The 21,066-nt window shown below is 42.1% G+C and overlaps 1 protein-coding gene across 1 annotated transcript in view; it reads left to right on the top strand.

The window, feature by feature from the left end:
- The window catches only part of XYLT1 (xylosyltransferase 1), a 232,411-nt gene that overhangs the window by 189,038 nt on the left and 22,307 nt on the right, over nucleotides 1-21,066 (top strand). The window contains exons 8-9 of the mRNA XM_036741727.1: nucleotides 4,777-5,042; nucleotides 10,567-10,762. Of these exons, the coding sequence (XP_036597622.1) occupies nucleotides 4,777-5,042; nucleotides 10,567-10,762 (462 nt within the window). The remainder of the gene's footprint in view (nucleotides 1-4,776; nucleotides 5,043-10,566; nucleotides 10,763-21,066) is intronic.

Here is a 21,066-nt window from a genome sequence, read left to right as displayed (position 1 = left end):
TTCTTACCCCTCATATCTAGTCAGTAAGCCTTCTCAGTTCTTCTACAATACCTCTCACATCTGTCCCTTCTCCCTACTCATGTGACTACCACCATAGTCCAACTCACTAATCTAGTTCATGTCTCACTAGGACTCCAGCAACAGATTGCTAACTGGTCTCCTAGCGTTTGACCTCTCTCCTGTCCCTCCATACTCCACAAAACTGTTAAATTGATCTTCCTAACTAAAAGCTAGTTAATAAAATAAAATAGATTAGCTAATCTGTTTTTTTAAAAGAGAGAACAAAACTAAATTGCCAGTATCGAGTTGATGTTTCTAAAAGCACAGGTGTGACAATGTCACTTCTTTGCTCATAAAAATTGCAGTGTTTCCCTTTGTCTTTGCAACAAAATGCAAATTCCGCCATTTGGCATTTACAGCCTTTAGAGATCTAAGCCTCTCTTACCTTTCCAGTCATCTCACACCTTACTCCCTGTCTTACACATCTTTGATCCAGTGACACCAGCCTACTGGATGTTCTAAGAATAAGACCCTTTATCTCTTGGCTCTGGGTATTTTCTTTGTCTCCCGTGACTGGAATGCTCTCTCTCCTCTCCTACTAACCTCCCTGGCTTCCTTTAAGTCCCAACTAAAATCCTCCCTTCAGCAAGAAACTTTCCCTAATCTCTCTTACTTCCAGTGCCTTCCTTTTATTATTTCCTATTTATCCAGTATATAGCTTCCTTTACGTGTGTTTGTTTGCATGTTGTCTCCCCCATTCCATTGTAAGCTCTTTGAGGGCAGGGACTGTCTTTACCTCTTTTTGTATTCCCAGTTCCTGGCACATTGATTGATTGCTTATCATGCATTACTGTCTTCCACACACTTCACGCTTCTCCCAGCCTGGCTTGTTTGGTCTTCCCCATGCTTGCCATTCCTTCCATCTCCCACAGCTTTGCCCAGACTGTCTCCCATGCCTGGAAGGCCCTCTCTCCTCCCTTCTGCCCCTAAGAATCTCTAACTCCCTTCAGGGCTCCTCTGAAGAGCCCCTTCTCCTGAAGTTGCATTGTTAATCTCCCTCCCTTCCACGAATTCACTTATGTCTATTTTCCTAATAGCAACTTGACATAGGGACTTTTTCCTATTTATCTTTTTTTCTGCTCAGTACCCTACACAGTGCCTGGCACATAGAGATTTAACAAATGCTTGTTGAATTGAACTAACTCGTGTACACACACCTCACTTCCTTTCACAGTAAATAGCCTGCATGTGTCCTAAGGATCAAGCATATTCCCAAATGTCAAAAATCAAGAATCCATTGGCTGTAAAGAGCTTGAAGTTACTGTTCAAAGAAAACAGTGTAAGAGGTTGATAAATATAGAAAAGTGCCCTTTTAGAAAATCTGGACGTGACCAGGGAATCATACAAGGAGAAGGACCTTGAAAGGTCTTTTAGTTCTGCCCCCTGCCTCCAGGCAAGAGCATAGCTATAGTTTCTCAGGCAGATGATATTTTAAAAGGCTTACAAGAAATTGCATCCCCAGAAATTAATTCCATTACTTCACAACAGCCACAACACAAGCCTCAAAAAATGACAAATAGTGGATCCCTGTCAACCTAGAGGAATGGATAGATAGATAGATAAGATAAATTAGATATATAGGTAGATAGATAAGATAAGATAAATTAGATAGGGGGAGAGAGAGAGAGAGAGAGAGAGAGAGAGAGAGAGAGAGAGAATAAGAGAGAGAGAATAGGATTACCCGGGTCTCTGTACTTGATCCTGTTCTGTTGAACACTTTTTTCAGTCACTTAAGTGAAGTCTTAAATGGTATACTTACATCTGAAGATAACTTGAAGCTTCAATTTAATTGGTCAAACATGTATTAGGTGCCTATTACATGTGTTTTATACACTTAAAACACTATGGCAGATTCTGGGAAAGATAGGATCAGCATGGACCCTGCTTTTAGATATAGCATATACATAAATAAGTATTTGTATGACGTTGAAAAAGAGAATACAGACAACTTGGGGTTGGGGGAGGGTGTGATAGCTTCAGAAAAAATCTCTTTGATAGCTAAGTGGATAATGGATTGGATTGGGGAGACACTTGAGCCAAGGAGAACAATTAGAAGGATATTGCATTTGTCAGATGACGAGGCGGCGAGTGGCCATGTGCATGGAGAGAAAAGAACATACTAGCTATGTTATGGAGTTAGAAGGTATGAATTGACAACAGATTGGGTGGGGGCTGGGGGCAGTGTGAGTGTGAGTAGTTGAGGATGAAGTTGAAGGTTGTATCCCTGGGAGGATGGTGATTCCCCAGCAGTAATAGGGAACCTGGAAAGAGGAGAGTTTAGAGTTTGGGGAGAAAGCTGATGACTTTTGTAATGGACATGTTGAGTTTGAGATGAATTTGAGATGGGACAGAACTTTGGGAGGCACACTGCCTTTCAGTCTTGAATCCCATGCCCTCTTGTCCTATCACAGTTCATGCAATGCCAATTCTTAAACCTCAGTCACTTGCACCATCTGATTCGTTTCTTTCTACTCCTCTGCTACTGAACACTGCTGAAGGAATCCACGCAACTGTGCCAATTGGATTAAGAATTCACAGTCTGTCATCTCAAATGGGACGTCAATTCTTACATAATAATCCCTTTATTCTTTCCTGATTGACTCTCTATCATACTCCCTGCAGTATCTCTTCCATACCTTCTCTCCTGAAGCTCCCTAACACCACTCCCTCTCCTTCTGTTTTTTTTTTTTTTAATTTCAGCAGAACTAAACCTACTTTACTAAGGAGAGGTCCCTGATCTCCCTCACTCTACATTCCAGTCCCCTCCTTCCACCTACATCTTCACATCTTCTCATCTTCTCCTTCGTTGTTGCAATTTCTGACAAGAAGGCCCTTCTCCTTGGTCTGTTTTTGTGTTGTCTGTCTCTCCGTCTCTCTGTCTCTCTCTCTCTCTTTCTCTCTCTCTCTCTCTCTCTCTCACACACACACACACACACACACACACACACACACACACACACATGAGTATTGTATCATTCAGTCCTGTCTGACTCTTCATGAACCCATTTATAGTTTTCTTGGCAGAGATACTTCATTGGTTTGCCATTTCTGTCTCCAGCTCACTTTAAAGATGAGGCAACTGAGGTAACAAGGTTAAGCAACTTGCCCAGGGTCACACTGCTTGTCAGATTTGAACTCAGGAAGGTGAGTCTTCCTGACTCCAGGCCCACCAACCTGCTAGCTACCCTTTCTATTTCCCAGAGGCCAAAGGGAACCATGGATCTTTCTGAGCAGGGAAGTAACACAGTCAGACCTGTACTTTAGGAATGTTAATTGGATAGCAAAGGGGATGATATATTGGAAAGGAGAGAGAGACTGGAAAGGGAAACCAATCAGGAGTCTATGGCAGGAGTTCAGGCAAGAGGTGACGTGCTATGAGTGGAGCAACGTGTGCAGATGTGAGAGATGCAGAACTGGCAGGACTTGGGAGAGTGAGAGTGAAGAGCCAAGAATGTGTCCTAAGAAACCTAAGGTGACCGGGAAGAATGGTGGTACTCTCAAAATAGATACTAGGAAGAAGATGGGGCACAGGGGAAAATGGTAAGTTTTGGTTTGGATATGTTGAGTTTTAGATGTGTGTAGGACATCCAAGTGGAGGTGTCTAGCAGTGACTGGAACTGTTGGAGTAGAGCTGGGGCAAGAGAAAAGGGCTAAATGTGTGGGTTTGAGAGTCACCGCATAGAGATGATAGATAGCTGATTCCTGAGAAGCTGGCGAGATCACCTAGGGAGGGAGCAGCTAGGTGGCACAGTGAGTAGAGCACCGGCCCTGGAATTGGGAGGACCTGAGTTCAAATCCGGCCTCAGACACTTGACACACTTGCTAGCTGTGTGACCTTGGGCAAGTCACTTGCCCCCAATTGCCCTGACTTCCCCCCTCAAAAAACAAAAGAGTGAGATCACCTAGGGAGAGCAAGTAGCCAAAAAGAGGGCCCGGACAGAGTTTGCAGGTATAAACAACCCTAGAGGTTGGGACACAGATTATGATACTACAAAAGAGACTAAGAAGGACAAGTCAGATAGGTTTGGAAGAGAATCAGAACAGAGCAGAGTCATGAAAACCCAGAATATTCAGCAAGACAGTGTGGTCAACAGTGTCAAATACCGTAGAAAGGACAAGAAAGCTAAGCATAGAGAACAAACTAGGAATTGGTTCTTAGGAAAAGATCCTGGGAGTTTTAGCAGACTATGAGCTCAAATAGAGCTAATGCAATACTGGCTTTACTAATAGCCGAATAGTGGCCAAATTTAAAGCAATAACATGCCTGCTATGTTTTGCTTTGGCTAGATCACATCTGGAGTATTACATCTAGTTCTAGGTGGTGTTGTTCAGTTGTGTTAGTCGTTTCTAACTCTTCATGACCCCATTTGAGGTTTTCTTGGCAAAGATACTGGAGTGGTTTGCTATTTCCTTCTCTGGCTCATTTTACAGATGAGGAAACAAGGTTAAGTTACTTGCCCAGGGTCACACAGCTGGTAAGTGTCTGATGACAGCTTAGAACTCTGGAAGATAAGTCTTCCTGACCCCAGCTCTAGCTGGGTAATGATAAGCCACCATAAAGCTGTTTGGCCTTGAACAAGACACTTTAATTCTCTTTCCCTCAGTTTCTTGATTAAAATAAAAGGACCAGATTCCATCTCTAATGCCACTTCCAGCTTTAACATCCTCTGGTTCTGACAATAATTAACTAAGTTTCTTTCCATCCCATGAGCGCAGCAAACTGCCCGACCGACGTTCTTTGCACGTAAATTTGAGGCTGCGGTGAATCAAGAAATAATTGGCCAGCTGGACTATTACCTTTATGGGAACTATCCCTCAGGCACCCCAGGTCTGAGGTCCTACTGGGAGAATGTTTATGATGAGCCTGATGGGATCCACAGCATCAGCGACGTGGTGCTAACCATGTACCACTCCTTCACCCGCCTGGGTCTCCGGAGAGCTGAGACATCCTTACACACCAACGGTGGCGAGAATAGCTGCAGGTGAGCAGCTCTTCCTTATAAGGCGCCCCACGTGGGGACCAAAGACAAGAGGCCAACATGAGTGCATTGGGTAATTTGGCCATGGGAGAATCAAAGTGGGGAATCAATATTTTAGGTGTTTGGGAGATTTTCCTTTTGTTCTATTTCTTCTGAGGGGATGAAAACTATTTTGATTTCTGTATACACATTAATTCATGAGTCCTTAATCTTTTTTTGTGTCCCAGACCACTTGGGCATTCTGGTAAAGCCTATGGGCCCCTTTTCACAATAGTATTTTTAAATTCATAAAACAAAATACATAGGATTTGTAAGGAAATCAGTTATAATGAAATAGTTATTAATTTTTTTAAAAAAGTCCATCAATCCCAGGTTAAGAAGCCCTACTGTAACTCCAAAATAGACTTCCTTGGGTAAGAAAGGGCTTTCTCTGTTTGTGTTTAGATCTCAACTTCCAGCTAAAAGTTAATTCACTCTTGAATATTCTTTGGTATTTTATTATATATATATGTATATTTCTGATTTCTGTTTACTATTTGCTTGAATAAATGTTTGCTCCCTTAAAAAAGGCCCCACTCTAGCTTTTACTTTCTTTCTCCCAGCTCCTTCCCCCTTCTTTTTCATTCCCTCTTCCTTCCTTCTTTTTCTCTCCTCTTTTTCTTTTTTCTTCTAACATCTCTTCCTTTCTGTTTCTTCCCTCCTGTATGACACATAGTACCTTGGGAGGAGAGGAGGGGGAATGAAAGGGAGAGAAATATGATAGGATCATAGCCTGAGAGCTAGAAAGGACTTGGAAGTCATCTAATCCAAATTCCTCATCTTACAGATGAGGAAACTGAGGCCCAGGGAAGTTAAGTGTTTTATCCAAGGTCACACAGGTAGGAAGTAGCAGAACCAGGATTAGAACTCAAGTCTTCTGGCTCCAAATCTAGCTTTCCATTGTCCCATGCTTTTTCCTCAAGCAAAGTCCCCTTTTTTTCTTCCCACCAGAGGTCCCGAATATACAGCCTCTTCCCTGAGCTTCCTTCTTGCTCTGTAATGCCTTCTTGTCAAGTGTCCCTGCAAGACAACTAGGGTGACAAATAGAATTTCCGATTATCAGCTAGTATACTAAGGCCTCTCCCTCTGCAATATGGCTATGGGGTCAAGAAGTCTTGCTTTAAGTCTCCTTGGTTCAAGTCACACTGAATGGGGAACTCTGGGCAAACCAATTCACCTCCCAGTGCCCAGTACCAGACATTTCTAAAACTATAAATTACATGAATTACATTAATGAATACATTAGTCAGCATTGGTGAAGGGAATTTTCTCCCTGGAAGTTCCCTATACCAATGAAACTGCAGGTCCAGGCCAAAAGATAAACAAAATTTTCACCATCATCATCATCATGATAGAGCACATCTCCTTATAGTGTACTTGGAAAGACAATACACATCCTTTTGTTGGCCTAGACTTTCCTTGTGCAAAATATTCTGGAAATAAGCAGGCTGGAGCTTAGAAATCATTGGGGGTTATACCAGGTAATGGCATACCCCACTTAAAGCAATCCCAGCAAAGAAAACCTGAATTTACAAAACAAGTCAATTACGGAATGATAATTTCCATTCTAAAATTGTTTGTTTGGCTTACAAAAGGAGTCACTGCAGAGATTCTTTAAAATAGACCCAGCTCCCCTATTGCTTTTGCAATAGATTTTGATTTATACCCTCTTTAGGAGGATTTTTGTAGCTGAAGGTAAGGTACAAGCATATTAGTCATCATAGGATTGGACCTTTAGGACAGACCAGCACAGGACTGACACAGACACCTTTGGAGCCTGTGAGCAGTACCTGGTTACACTTCTGTCAACTGTGGAGTCTACTGCCAAGCAGTAACAGTCCTGTTGTTTTTGTTTTATTTTTTTCCTTGTCAAAGCTCTCGGCAAAAAGAGTAGTGTGTGTGTGTGTGCGTGTGTGTGTGTGTGTGTGTGCATGCGCGTGTGTGTGTGTTTAACCCAGCTGCCTTTGCCCAAGAAGCCATTTTAAGACACACACACATTTCATTTTTTCTTTATTTCACATCTCATCCTTTGTAACAAGGCAATGATTTCAGGAAATGGGTAAAAACACAGGAGGTTTATATAACCATTGTAATTGGGCATAAAAACTTAGGCTTCTGATGGAGACTGGAAGGAAACTTGTATTTAACAGAATGGGGACAATGATTTGTGGAATGCTGTTATTATGGGACAAGTACAGTATAAGTGCTGGACAATTTAAACTTTGTCGAAGCGGGCAGCCTTTTATTTTACAAGCTATAAAGGATGCCGAGCTCTCTTGTAACTTCTCTCCCTCTCTTGGCTTTCTCCCACTTCCTCCCCTTTCTCTCCTTTCTCCTTCTCTCTCTCTCTCTCTCTCTCTCTCTCTCTCTCTCTCTCTCTCTCTCTCTCTCTCTCTCTCTCTCTCTCCCCCCCCTCCCTCCCTTCTCTTTCTTTTTAATTCTCTCCTTTTTCCCTTTCCTCCCCTTTTCTTCTTATCCCCCTTTTCTTTTCTCCTATAGCTGTGCCTAATCTGAGCTGTTCCTTAGTATTTCATGAATACTTACTGTATAGAGCACTGCATTGGGCACTAGGCAGAGGGTGGACAGAGGAGATATATGAAAAAGACTTTGGAATGGGGGGGATACACACTATACATGCATAAATCACTTCATAATACCATCAAATTAACACAGACAGTGCAAATGAATATAGTACACACTGAGTATGGAGACAGTGAAGAAAAAGGGAAGGTGTAATTGGCCAAGTGGGATTAATTCTAGGCAGCTTCCTAGAAGAAGAGATTCTTTTGTGTTGATTTTAAAATGGAGGAGTAGGGGGAATAAATCCATTCCATATAGTCAACCTGAGAAGGAGACCATTTCAAATGTGTTTGCCTTAGGGATGAAGGATGGGGGAGTTCCAGAGATTTATATAGCTAACAGATTTGTGTCCTGTGTACCTTCTTGCCCCCCTCTACCCCGAGTGCCTGCATCACTCCCACCCAAGGAGACCTTAGATGTTGAGCTGGAGAGGACCTCAGGGGGCTGTCTAGGCTAAACCTCTCATTCTACAGAGGAGGAAAGTGATGTCCAGGGATGGCCAGTGACCTACCCAAGGTAGCAATCATCAGAGGTAAAATTTAAGCAGAGGATACAAGCTGGCTCTTTACACAGCCAAAGGTATAGACCAGGCTTCTTTTGCCTGAAACACTGAGGGACTTCTGCCGCTGAACTGAGAGAGACTTTCTTAATGTAACGGCTTCACTTGAAGAAAGAGGAATAATTCTTCCCTTACTATCCCACTACGTACCTCCCATCCATCTGCTGCTTCTGACTTTGTGAAGAATCCAGGATGGAAAAGGAGGAGAGGGAAAGGAAAAAAAAGTGTACTCTGGAGCAGCTTATGTGACACAGTGGAAAAGAGAGATAATCTTGGAGTCAAAGGAAGCAGGTTCAACTTTGAGCTATGCTGTGTAACCCTAAGTAAATCACTTAGTCCTCCTTATTTCTAAAATCAGAGGATTGGCCAAGATCTGAGGCCATTCCAGCTCTAAATGCATATACTAGAAAACTCTAAGTTAATCAAGTTAATCCTTGTATTAAGAATATGCTGTGTATCTAGCCTTACACTAGGCTAGGTGTGTTTATACCCACTCAGATGTAAGAGTGACCATTTAAAATGCCTCCTCATTGCCTTTCTCTTTTCTCCATCTCACCCACGGATCAAGAAGGATAAGTGTGCATATGAGCTAGGAGACTAAGAGAAGGTTAGGTTACTTCTGATATGTACTCTGGTAGTCCAACATATTGCCAAAATGGAGTCAAACTCTCACCAGGGCAGCCACTGCTAAGGGTCTCCCCTTCCAGAAATGATTCATTAGTTGCGTCTCATTGATCCAAGCTATTCCTCAACCACAGTAAATATTTGCCACTGCCCATCATGAGAGCAGTAGGTCTTAGGATTTCAAACAGCAGTGAGATGATTGCTTGTGTTGGCTGCATGGCCTTGTGGGCTGTTTTTCCAGAGTCCTTGTTTATAGCTTGCTGGGCTACGCTTATTCCAGAAGCTCCATAAACAGACCTGCATGGTATCAGGGGCTGTGAGAAGACATTGCTTCCTGACTGGCTGTCCTCATTAAGTGTATTTCCAAATGAGTTGACCCTCTCTTCTTTGGCTGCTTGCTTTGGTGATTGTCACTTTTAACTTGGTTCCATGCCATTGAAATTCACTTGTCAACGTGCAATTCCTAAATGGGGAAGTTAGAGGGAGGGGTGGATCTGGCTGTTGGCAGGCTCACCTGTTGAAATTTGCCTGTCCTCCTCCTACCTGTGAGCCACAGGTCCCTGAAAGGTCCTTGACATAAGTGCATAGATTTAGAACTTAAAGAGACTGTAGAGGTCATCTTTGCCAAGCCCTTCATTTTATAGCTGAAGAAACAAGTCCCTAACTGGTTAAGCAGCCTGCCCGAGGTTACATAGGTAAGTGACAGAGCTGGGAATCAAAGCAGGTCTTTTGATGCTAAAACCTGTGATTCTTCCAAATATGCCATGTTCCCCATGACCACTTGCTCTGGACCCGTGATTTCCACTGGTGTAAGGAAGACCCAATAAAGGGACTCCCCTCAACCAATATAAGATGACACGTTCTCAGCAATTTATAGTCTTAGAGAGTTACCTTAAGCACTGAAAAGTTTAGTGATTTCCCAAGGGTCACATAGACCTCAGAGGCAGGACTTGAACCCAGGACTTCCCGACTGCGAGGTCTGCTCTTTATCTATTATGCCACAGTGCTCAAGGGCAGCCTGTGGCATTTTTGCCTCAGGTGGTACACATTATCATTGGATCATAAAGTTTAAAGCTTAAAATAATCTAGCCCAGATATCTCATTTTATAGATGTGAAAACAGGACTAGAGAAATGAAGAGAAGGCAATGTATAGGAAAAACAGCAAAGCTGAAGACAGGAAATCTGGGCTCAAATACCTCTGCTTACAGTAACTATATGTGTCACATTGGGCAAGTCTTGAATTTCATTGGGCCTCATCTGTTTCCACACCTGTAAAATTAGGGGGAAATTGAACCAGGTAACCCAGAGAGAACTTCAAGTTTGATTTCTGTGACCCTATGAAGTGACTCACCCCAATGTCACACCAGTTGTGTCAGAGCTTGGATTTGAACCCAGGTCCTCTAGGTCCAAATCTAGGGCCTGTTCCCCTACACCATATATCACCTAATGATTCTGCATGGCACAGCTCTTGTCAAAATTATCTAGTAAGCTGTTTGTCTTTGGTCACCAGTCCCCTTTTACGTCAGTGCCCCCTTTCATCTTCCTAACATGGCCCAAGGGGTTGACTCAGCAATAAAACCCCTAGCTTCTTATTCAGCAGGCCAGCCTCATTGACCCAGACCTACAGTAGGCTAAGTGCACACAAGAGAGGTAATGCATCTCAGCCTCTCCTGGTCCTGATTTGGGGTTGCTCCCAGTCACGGATGGGCATTTCTATTTTTCAGGTACTATCCAATGGGTCACCCAGTATCTGTTCATCTATACTTCCTTGCTGACCGTTTCCAAGGCTTCCTAATCAAACACCATGCAACAAATCTCGCTGTGAGCAAACTAGAGACCCTGGAAACATGGGTAATGCCAAAGAAAGTCTTTAAGATTGCCAACCCACCCAGTGATTTCGGGAGACTTCAGTTTTCTGAGGTAAGGATTACGTGAGATACTTTCTTTACTCTTCTTGCTTCAGCCCTCTCCTTGTCTACCCTTCCTTTTCAAACCTTGTTTTTAGAAAAGGAGACGAAGGACAGAAGAGACCAATCATGCTAAATTCTGGATATCTGCAGGCCCATTAACATCCTAAAAATGTTGCCCAGACTCACCCATCAGTACCAGCCTCATCCCGCCTCTAATCAATCAGATTCAACAATCAATCCGAAACAATCAGTCAATAAGTACTTATTAAGCACCTACTATGTGTCTGACACTGTGCTAGACACTGAGGATACAAGTGAAAAAAGACTGAAACTCACAATGAGTTTGTATTCTAATGGGGAAGACAAGTATGTGTAAAAGTATATCCAAGTTTATAAGTACTTATTTATATGTGTATATTGTGTGTATATGGAGTCACACCTATATGTATATTATGGATATATATATAGAGAGAGATACATATCTCCAAATATATAGATATCCACAGATATATAGATATAGATAGATGTAGATATCCACATACATATATACACATATACATACACACATACATACATACATACATACACACAAAGTTTAAATACAGAGTAGTTGTAGAGGAAGGGACCTAGCAATTGAGGGGATCAGGAAAGAATTGATGAAGATGGTATCCTGGAGTAAGTGAAGGCAAGGGAGATGGCCAATGAAAAGACATGGAGATGAGACGAACAGAGAGAAGTCTAGTTTGTTTGGATCACAGAGTACAGTACCTACTATGTCACCTAGCATCTATTAAGCACCTACTATGTGCCAGGCAACAAGCTAATCAGGAAATGGAGTATCGTGTTGAAAGAACAACAAGGAGCTTAGTGTCAATGCACATGGGTAGGAATAAGGTAAAAGGATACCAGAAAAGTAGGGGAGAAGTTACAAATGTATTTAAAAGCCAAACAAAGGATTTTATGTTTGATCCTGGAGGTAACTGGGAACCACTGGAGTTTATTGAATATGGAAGGCAATCTAAATAGACCTGTACTTTAAGAACATCAGTTTGACGACTGAGTGGAAGAGGGACTGGAGTGGGGTGAGACCTAATGCAACCGGCAGGTAATCCCGGTAGAAGGTGCAGGGTGGCATTGTGCCGGATTTCAGGGATACAAAGAAAAAAGCTAAAAACAATGCCTACCTTCAAGGAGCTAACGTTCTAGTTGGGGAGGACCACAAGGAAACAGATAGATAAATAAATGCAAGGTATTTTGAGAAAGAAGGAAAGGGAGTCTTAACAACTAAGGAGAATCCAGTAGGAATTTGTGTGGGAGATAATGCTTGACCTGAGGAAACAAGGGGTTCTAAGAAGCAGAGGTGAGGAGGGAGTGAATTCCGTATACGGGGAAACCCTGGGCAGAAGAAGGCCAGGAAAAATACAACAACAAAAAACCACTTCAAAGAGCATCTTTTCCTGCCTGGTGAGTCAAGTGTGTCATTTGTGTTACCTAAAACATAGCATTGTGGGGAGAAGATACTTTTTAAAGCTTAGAGTACAAAAGAAATGTGAGTTGCTATAATTATTATCATAACCCAACCTAGTTCCACTCCAAGCGTGAAGAGTCGTCATTTAGTAAACATTTTCAGACTATTTTGGAGGCAGAAGTGTCCCGCCAGATTATCACTTTTGGACAGGATTCCTGTGCTTCTCTGTTCCAGTCATAGAATCAATCATAGTATCATATGTTTAAAGCTAGAAGAGACTTTAGAGATTACCTAACACAGCTCACTCATTCTCCATCATTAGATGGAGAAAAGGACTTGCCCGAGATCACCCAGAGAATTAGAACCGTCAGAGTTAAGGGCTGTGTGGATGTTTTTGAGGTTGAGTTGTTGTTTTTGGTGTTTTATATTTTAACATTTACAACCCATTTTATGTATATATGCAGCATGACAGAATGGAAAGAGTGTTAGGTTTGGAGTCAGAGGACATACGTTCAAATCTTGACTCAGCCACCTGTGTGACCTTGGGCAAGTCACTTAACTTCTATGGGGCCTCAGTTCCTTATCTGTAAAATTAAGAGGTTGGACTAAATTATTTTTTATGTCATTTCCAGTACTCAATAAGTGATCCTTTATGCAGAGAATAAATACTACGGACCCAACATCTGTGAAGCAGGCATGTCTTTACAACTAATAGGGCTTATAGATGCGTAGTGATCTAAGCACACTGTCTTGCCCGGTCCTCCTAATGACCAACAACAAGCATGCGTAAGATGACTGGCCAGGATTAAGGGTACAGTCTGTGGCTGAGGCATGGAATGAAGTTGACCAGCTCACAAAGGCTCCATGATACAGCCGCATCAGAACCAAATTTTGATCAAGGGAACCAATTAGACATGGATATGCAGATTTAGCTCTGGAGTCAGGGCTCCTTCTATTTCTTTAGGGGTATAATGGAGGGTACATGAGGAAAGGGGTTGATATATTCCTCCATGGATGTTTGCAGAGGTGTGCTAGAACCAACTCTAGCTTGCAAGAGCCAATTGTTAAATTTTTAGTGTGAGCATTTTTGCCATTGTCATTCAGTCATTTTTCAGTCATGTCCAACTCCTCATGACCCCATCTGGGATTGTCTTGGCAAAGATGCTGGAGTGGTTTGCCATTTCCTTCTCCAGCTCATTTTATAGATGGAGAAACTGAGGTTAACAGGGTTAAGTGACTTGCCCAGGGTCACACAGCTAGTAAGTGTCTGGGGCCAGATTTGAACTCACTCAGCAATCATTATAAATCAGAGCTTGATTTATTTCCCTCCAGAAAGCCTGGGTTTCAAACATTTACCAGCACACTCTTGTATTGTTTTGTAAACATGTCTTGAGCTTAGCCAGAGTGCTACTACACAATGAAGACTCAGAGAATGAAGTCAACGCCAAACTGGAGGCCTGATGACCCGAGACTAGCAATGGCAAAAATTGGCATTTATACAGTGCCGCAAGTTTTGCAAAATGCATTACCTCCATTCTTTCCCTTGAGTCTCACCACACCCTTGTATGTGTGAATGTATAGCTGTTTTCTGCATCTGACATAAACTAATGGTCCTGTGCCGTGTCTCCAGGCATCACCCCATAAGCAAAGCACTGACCTGTATGTGCGGCTCAATGCAGAAGCGTGTCCAAACAGGGCATCTGCATGATTTTTCTTGTTAAGCCACAAATTTCAATTAAGGCACCAAATTGATTGGGTAGATTTGTGCAGCCATTAAAGAGCCCACTCTATAAATTATTGGCTTTCTGGAGCAATTAGAAGGTGCCACAGTCAGATTCAGCACTGGGGCGGGCGCAGCCAATCGGAGACATTAATGTCCCATTAAGGAGATGAATGTCGGGTTCATTCTGTTTATCAACGTGGCTGCTAGGTAGCTAGCTGTCTCCATGCCGTGACAAATGATTATGCCTATCCCATTTCCTGTGATTTACGAGGGCTCCCATTGTGGATTTAGCTCTTCAGTCCTGGGACCCTTATGCCAAGAAACACTAGACAGAGAGTCAGAGCACAATGAAAAGAGCCCTAAATCTATTGTATCCATAGTTTGAAAGTTTTCCTCCCTCCCCTTCAAGGAAAAAATAGAGAATGAAATTAGAGGAAGAGAGGCAGGTGGTAGAGGGTAGAGATGTCAAACATGTGTAGCCCACAACACTCCTGAATCAGATTAAAATGTAATTGGAAAATAGTTAACAAAATAAAAATACAATAAAACAGATAGCATTACATTTTAAAGCTAAGTTGATATGTGGTTTGCAGGGATCTTTACATATGGATTAAAGGCCTCTATTTCTATTTGACACCACTGGTATAGGGGATCAAGAGCTGGTCTCAGGCTGCCAAAGCAATGTTCCAAATGCTCAGATTTGATTCTCCCCCCACTCGACAAATTCCACTGGATTCTTTGTCTCAAAGGCCAATCACAAACTCCTTTGGCATTGAAGGCTCTTCACAGTGTGGCCCATTTCTACCTTTCCAGTCTTCTAATACAATATTCCCCTCCCACTTCACTGTTCAATACACACAACACTCCATGTTGTTGTTTTAGCTGTCCTCCATGCCTGGAATGGTCTCTGTCCTTAGCTGTATCTCTTCAAACCCACTGGGGTGACAGCTTGGTGAGATGGTAAGAAAGCTAGTTCTACAGTCATATGACTTAGATTCAAATTCCAATCCTGATACTTGTTATCTGTTTTATTTTAGCTTCTGTTTACTTCCCTAGGCCTGTTTCCATATCTGTAAAATGACAGGATTAAACTAAATACCTTTGAGGTCCCTTTCAGTTCTTGATCTATGCTGTTATGGCTTGTGCCTGCTGAACATGCTGTGCAGGATGTGTGAGCCTGGACAATCATTTAACCTCTCAGTACCCCAACATCCCTCTGCAAAACTATAAAATACAGAGGGGTTGCTGGTCTGCATTGATAGAGGGAATTTTCTCATTGAAAGTTCCTTACTCCAATAAAAATCACAGCTCTTCACTAGAGGAGGAAAAATAAATGAAAAGAAAAAATTAGAGGAAAAAAGCAACTGGTGAAGCCTTCTCAGTAAGGTAGATACATTTCTTCTCCAGAAATGAGCCCTATCCCAGGGCTTAGGAAAATGATTTTCTTCTAGGAAGGTCAGTGTGTGTAGTATGCGCAGGGGTGTGTGTGTGTGTGTGTGTGTGTGTGTGTGTGTGTATGTGTGTTGTCTTTCTAAAATGATTATTTCTTGGTGAGTCGCAGAATGGTTCTTGCCCGTCTGGAATATTTCATGTCAAGAGGCACCCAAGGCACAAGAGAAATATAGTGTGATTGAAGTCAGTTGGTTTCCTCATTCCTTTTGGTAATCAGCCATCTTCTCTGGCCTCCACAACACATCCCTCTAGGGAACTAAAGAGAGTCTCCCATCTCTCTTTATTCTTCCCTGATGACTGCCTCACTCAGTCATTTTGTCAGCATTTTCCTCTGTTTTTAAATTTAATGTCTCTAAAATTATTGTTAATACTCATTTCTTTGAGGCTGCAAGGAAGACATTCAGTGGATTTTGCTTGCTCTCCATGACTTGTGAGCAAATCTATCCTTTAAGCAAGGTACAGAAGTAGCAGCTATGTGCATATCAATTTCTTTCCCTTTTTCCTTTCTAATTTCAAAAAACGCACAATTTGTTAAATGAACCCTCTTGCTCCCACCGGCCTTTTCTTTCTTTCTCATTTTTCAAAAATCTCCCGGCCCCAGAAGGGAAAGGATTCTACACTGAATGAGGTATTGCCATTGATTTGTTTTTCCTTAGTACAAACAAAGTCCTTTAATTGCTAGGTTGGTTTGTTTTGCTGTTCCCTTTGTTCCCTTTTTCTTGTGTTATAAGCCATGAAGGGAACAGCAGAAGTATCGGGAAATGTTGATGATATAAAAACAAAGATTACAATAGAACTATTTTCATTGAAAAAGCAAACACTGTACTGCACCAGGCCCTAGCGAAGGGTCTTTAGAAAGTGTGCCTGCTCAGTTACTTTTGTCCATCCCAAGCTAACTGTTAAATTGGAGATCGATGGAATTTTAAATATATGTTTAAAAAAATACACCCATTCCTCATCTTAAGGGGTTAGTTTTGATCTACACATCCTCTCAAGTTCACTCATTCACTAAACATTTACTGAAGTCCTGCAGGATAATATTGGGGGTGTCATCTCCTGAGTTCTAGCCATTTCGAACTTAGTTTTTGCTATCTGAACATAAAAAAAGGCTAATATGTATTGTTCCCTGTGGCATATGAATATTGGAAACGTGCAACAGCCCAAAGCTGATGTCTGTCAGAGAGCCATGAGAGCATTAATCCTAGGAATGGAGGGGAATGGATTTTTAAAGAAGGGTATAAATGTGTGCGTGTCTTTTTCTGTGTATACATGTATGAGGTACTGTTTAAAAAAGGAAAACAGATTACACGGAAAACCCATGGGTTATATCGTCTTCATTTCCTTCTACCAACACAACTCTATGCTGCATCTTCAGAAACATGACATTAGTGCTCCTAGGGAACAAGAAAAGATCTAATTTAATTTGGAAGACTAACAAGGCCTCTCTGCACTGGAATTCTAGGCAGTAAATTCATTTTTCAACACATTGGCAGATAAGATTCATCCTGGGGGAAAAGAAACCACATGTGTACACACATACGTGGGTAACAAGCAATTAGTATGAGCTTTTGGCTCCTAATGGCCTTGTTTGTGCTGGGAGCAGCCTGAAATAAGCTATGTGTACAGTCTCTGAATCCAAGACCTCTTTTCTAAGGCCACTTTGTCCTCTGTAAATGGACAGTACCTACTCTTTATTTATGGACACACTGTCACTCTATTTATGGACACTCCCTTCCCTGTTTTTAAATATTTTTTCTCTAAAATCATCAATGCCCATTTGTGCCAGAACCTAGAGGAGCAACCATTAAAACGAGACACAGGCCAGTGAAGTGGAAAAACAGCTTGGAAGACGACAACGGTGATGATGGTTGTGACGGTGATGGCAGTGGTCATAGCATTTGTAGAGTGCCTTTTGGTTTGCAAAGTGCTTTCCGTACGTCATCCCATTGGATCCCGCCGCAGCTCTGTGTAAGGAAGGAGCTGTTATGATCTCCATTTTATAGAGAAGGGAACTGAGGGTGAGCAAGTCAAGCGACTTCCTCAGAGTCAAGGGGTCTTCTCGCTTCCAAATCCAGCACTCTGCTTACTCTGGCAGGTCACAGGAGCTTATGCTTAAAACTGGATGGGATCTTAGAAATCGTGTGGTTCAGTCCCTCCATTTGACCGATGAGGAAACTGAGGCCCAGAGAGTGGAAGTGGTCTGCCCAAAATTACAAGAATTGTTAATGGCAGAGATGGGACGTGACATCAGGCCTTCTAAAGCAAAATCTGCTGCTCTTCCCACACATAGGAAATGCTTAAACCTTTGCTAAATGAACTGCTTTATGACATGAAGCTAAATGGGCTGACTATATGGCAGCTAATTGGTACAGTGGATGAAGTGATGGTCCTTGAGTCAGGAAGACTCACCCCCCTGAATTCAAATAAACCCTCAGACATTTACTAGCCATGTGACCCTGGGTAAGTCATTTAACCTTGTTTGCCTCAGTTTCCTCATCTGTAAAATGAGCTGGAGAAGGAAATGGCAAAACATTCAGTATCTTTGCCAAGAAAACTCCAAATGGGGTCATGAAGACACAGCTGAAATGCCTGAACAGCAACAAGATGGTCCATAGGAAAATGCTTCTACTTTGGTTAGCTTCTGGGTCACCTCTCCTTTGCCACAGGTTGTTGTGGGCTTAAGGAAAACAAACTAATTTTAATAGCAAATGAAAGAAAGCACAATTAAAAATGTAAATCTGTGTCTCTGGAGAAAAAAAATCCTGCAGTGAATGATTCAGCATTTTTTATTATCTTTGACACCTTTCCCTATGTCAAAGACGAATCCATAAATAGGCATCGAACACTTTCTATAGGGTAGACCATTTGGGGAGATAAAAAAGTATAGAATGTAGTCCTTATCTTGAAAGAATAATTATGTAAAATTAAATAATACAAGACAACAATCACAAAGCCATTGGCCATTTGATTGACAGAGATAGTAAATTGTATCAGAGTTCAGAGGAGGGAAAGATTGTAATGGGCTGGGACAGTCAGACAAGACTTTGTCGAGGAGCCAGGATGCAAAGAGAGTCCTCAAGGTTGCCTGGGGTGAAGCTGGGAGGAGAAGGTAGGGCAGAGGGCACTCCAAAGAAGAAGAGAAAAAGATGCACAGTGAAGAAAAATTCAGTAAGAGGACTGAGGAGTGTAGATGTTAAAAAGCTCGAAATGTATTCAGTGTGACAGTTCATACAGCAGTTTGGTGGAAATGGAGGAGAGATCAGGCTGGACAGGCTGGACTTAATGGTGATAATTGAAAACACCAGGGAAATATGTGTCCCTTCTATTCTGGTACAGTCAGAAAGAGAATGACACCCTTTGCAAAGGCAAGGAGATGGGAGCCATGTGTAAGGAAGAGTGAGAAGACCTATTGGGCCAAACTGTGATGTGTACAAAGAAGAATAACGTGTAATAAGGATGCCAAACATCAGGTTTTATATTTTCTCCTAGAGGTAATAGGGGGTTCTTCACAACCTAGTACCATATTACATTTCCACACTAGTCCATTGCCTAGCTCTGAGTTGGGAGAAGGGGATGGATATGCTGTGACAGTAGAAACAAGCTTTGATGATAGAGTGGGTGTGTGGTGTAAATCAAAAGGAGGATTCAAACACAACCCTGAGGTTGAAAGCCTGGGTAACTGAAAGGACAGTGATGCAGAACAAAAATAAACACATTCAGAAAGGGTTGGTTTTGGGGGAAGCAAGGAGGTCAGTTGAAGTGCTTCAGGGATGTCCAGTTTGAAGTGTTCATGGAGCAGGTCATACTCTTAATATCTTATTATTTTAGAGTTAGAAGCAGCATGATATAATGGCAAAGAGCACTATTCTTGGAATCAGAAGGACTCAGAAGACCATGGGATCTGTCCATCTGACTTAGAACAGAAACCTCCTCTGTATTTCCCTCATTTTAATGTGGACTCAAGATCAGGGAATGTCATACCATTTCCCCTGTGCTTAGTACAGCGTTTTACACATGGTAGACGTTTAATAAATACTTTTTGCATTTGTTTGTTCATTTGTTCATTTATTCATCATCCTGTGTGGCTCTTGTGCTATCCTCATTAGAGGATTGACCCAATGTGCCAGAAGCCTTTTTCTTTTAACATATTAAAGGTAGCACTATAGCCCATGGGCTGTCCATTTGTTATGTCTCATTTTTGCTATGTGACCAGAATCCTACCTTCTTTACTGGCCACACATGTCATCAATGATGTCATTTATACTGCTTCTTCCATAAAAGTCCTCTTTTGTCAATATTCTGTAACCTACCATGCATCTTTCTCATTTCTTATTTACTAAGAAAATTGAGATCATTTACCATGAGCTCCCTCTTCCCCATTTTACTTCATCCCCAAACCACCTAACACCTCATTCTCCTTTTCTCCAGACCTAAATAATGAGGTAGCCCCTTTCCTCACAAAGACCAGCCTTATGTACCCTTGATCCCATTCCCTCCCATATTCTCCATCAGATTGGCCCCTTAAACATATCCCCCTCTCCCTCTCCCTCTCTCTCCCTGTCCCTCTGTCTGTCTCTCTCTCTCTCTCTCTCTCTCTCTCTCTCTCTCTCTCTCTCTCTCTCTCCTCCTCCCCCCTCCCTCCCTCCCCCCTCGCTGTCTCCCTCTCCCTCTCCCTTTTCCTCTCCCTCCCCCCCCCCACTCTCTCATCTTCAAACTCTCCCTATCTATTGGTTCCTTCCCTACTACCTTCAAATATGTTCAAGTCCCCCAGAGTTTAAAAAAAACCCTTCACTAACTTCTACCATATCCTATATCACTCCTCTTTTTCTTAACCAAACTCCAAAGAAAGGCTGTTGACATTGTCTTCAGATCATCTCTCCTCACTCACTCTTCCATCCTTTACAGTCTGGCTTCCAACCTCATTCCTCAGTTGAAACCAAGACTCTCTCAATTGCCAGTACTGATTCCCTTTTCTCAGCCCTCAAATTTTTTAGTCTCTCTGTTGCATTTGATTCTGTCAAATACCTTCTCCTTCCAAATACTCTTTCCTCTCTAGGTTTTCATGACAGTATTCTTGGTTTGTCTCCTACTTATCTGACCACTCAGTGTTATTTCCTAGCTCATCTTCCATATCACGTTCCCTAACTGTGGGCATTCCCCAAAGTTCTGTTTTGGCCTTCTCTTCTCCTTATTTCTCTTTGAACTCTCTCTTAGTAATTTCATAATTATCGTTTTTATGCAGATAATTCACAGATAGTATTTTCAGCCTCAGTCTCTACCCTGACTTCCAGTCACAAATCACCAGTTGCCCATTGACCATTTCAAACATGTGTTTGACCTCCACAGGTCAAAAATGGAACTCTTCTCTTACCCCCTAAACCCACTCCTCTACCAGACTTGTGGATTTCTGTTGAGATCATCACTATTCTTCCAATCTCTCAGGTTTATAACCTTGGCATTATTCTCAGCTTCTTACTGCCTCTTGCCCCACATATTTGACCAGTTTCTAAATCTTGGAGTTTCTGTATACCTCCATACCATGTTTTCTCTCATCCCACCCCTTCTCTCTCCCCACATACCCACCTCCTTAGATCAGACTGTCATCACACATCACACGGACTGTTGTAATGGCCTGTGCTTTGGCCTTCCTCTATATCTCATCCTATTCTAA

The sequence above is a fragment of the Trichosurus vulpecula genome, chromosome 1 (genome assembly GCF_011100635.1).
Source record: "Trichosurus vulpecula isolate mTriVul1 chromosome 1, mTriVul1.pri, whole genome shotgun sequence".
Classification (NCBI taxonomy): domain Eukaryota; kingdom Metazoa; phylum Chordata; class Mammalia; order Diprotodontia; family Phalangeridae; genus Trichosurus; species Trichosurus vulpecula.
The sequence above is the reverse complement of the archived record's forward strand: the minus strand, read 5'-3'. Positions and strand labels throughout refer to the sequence as shown.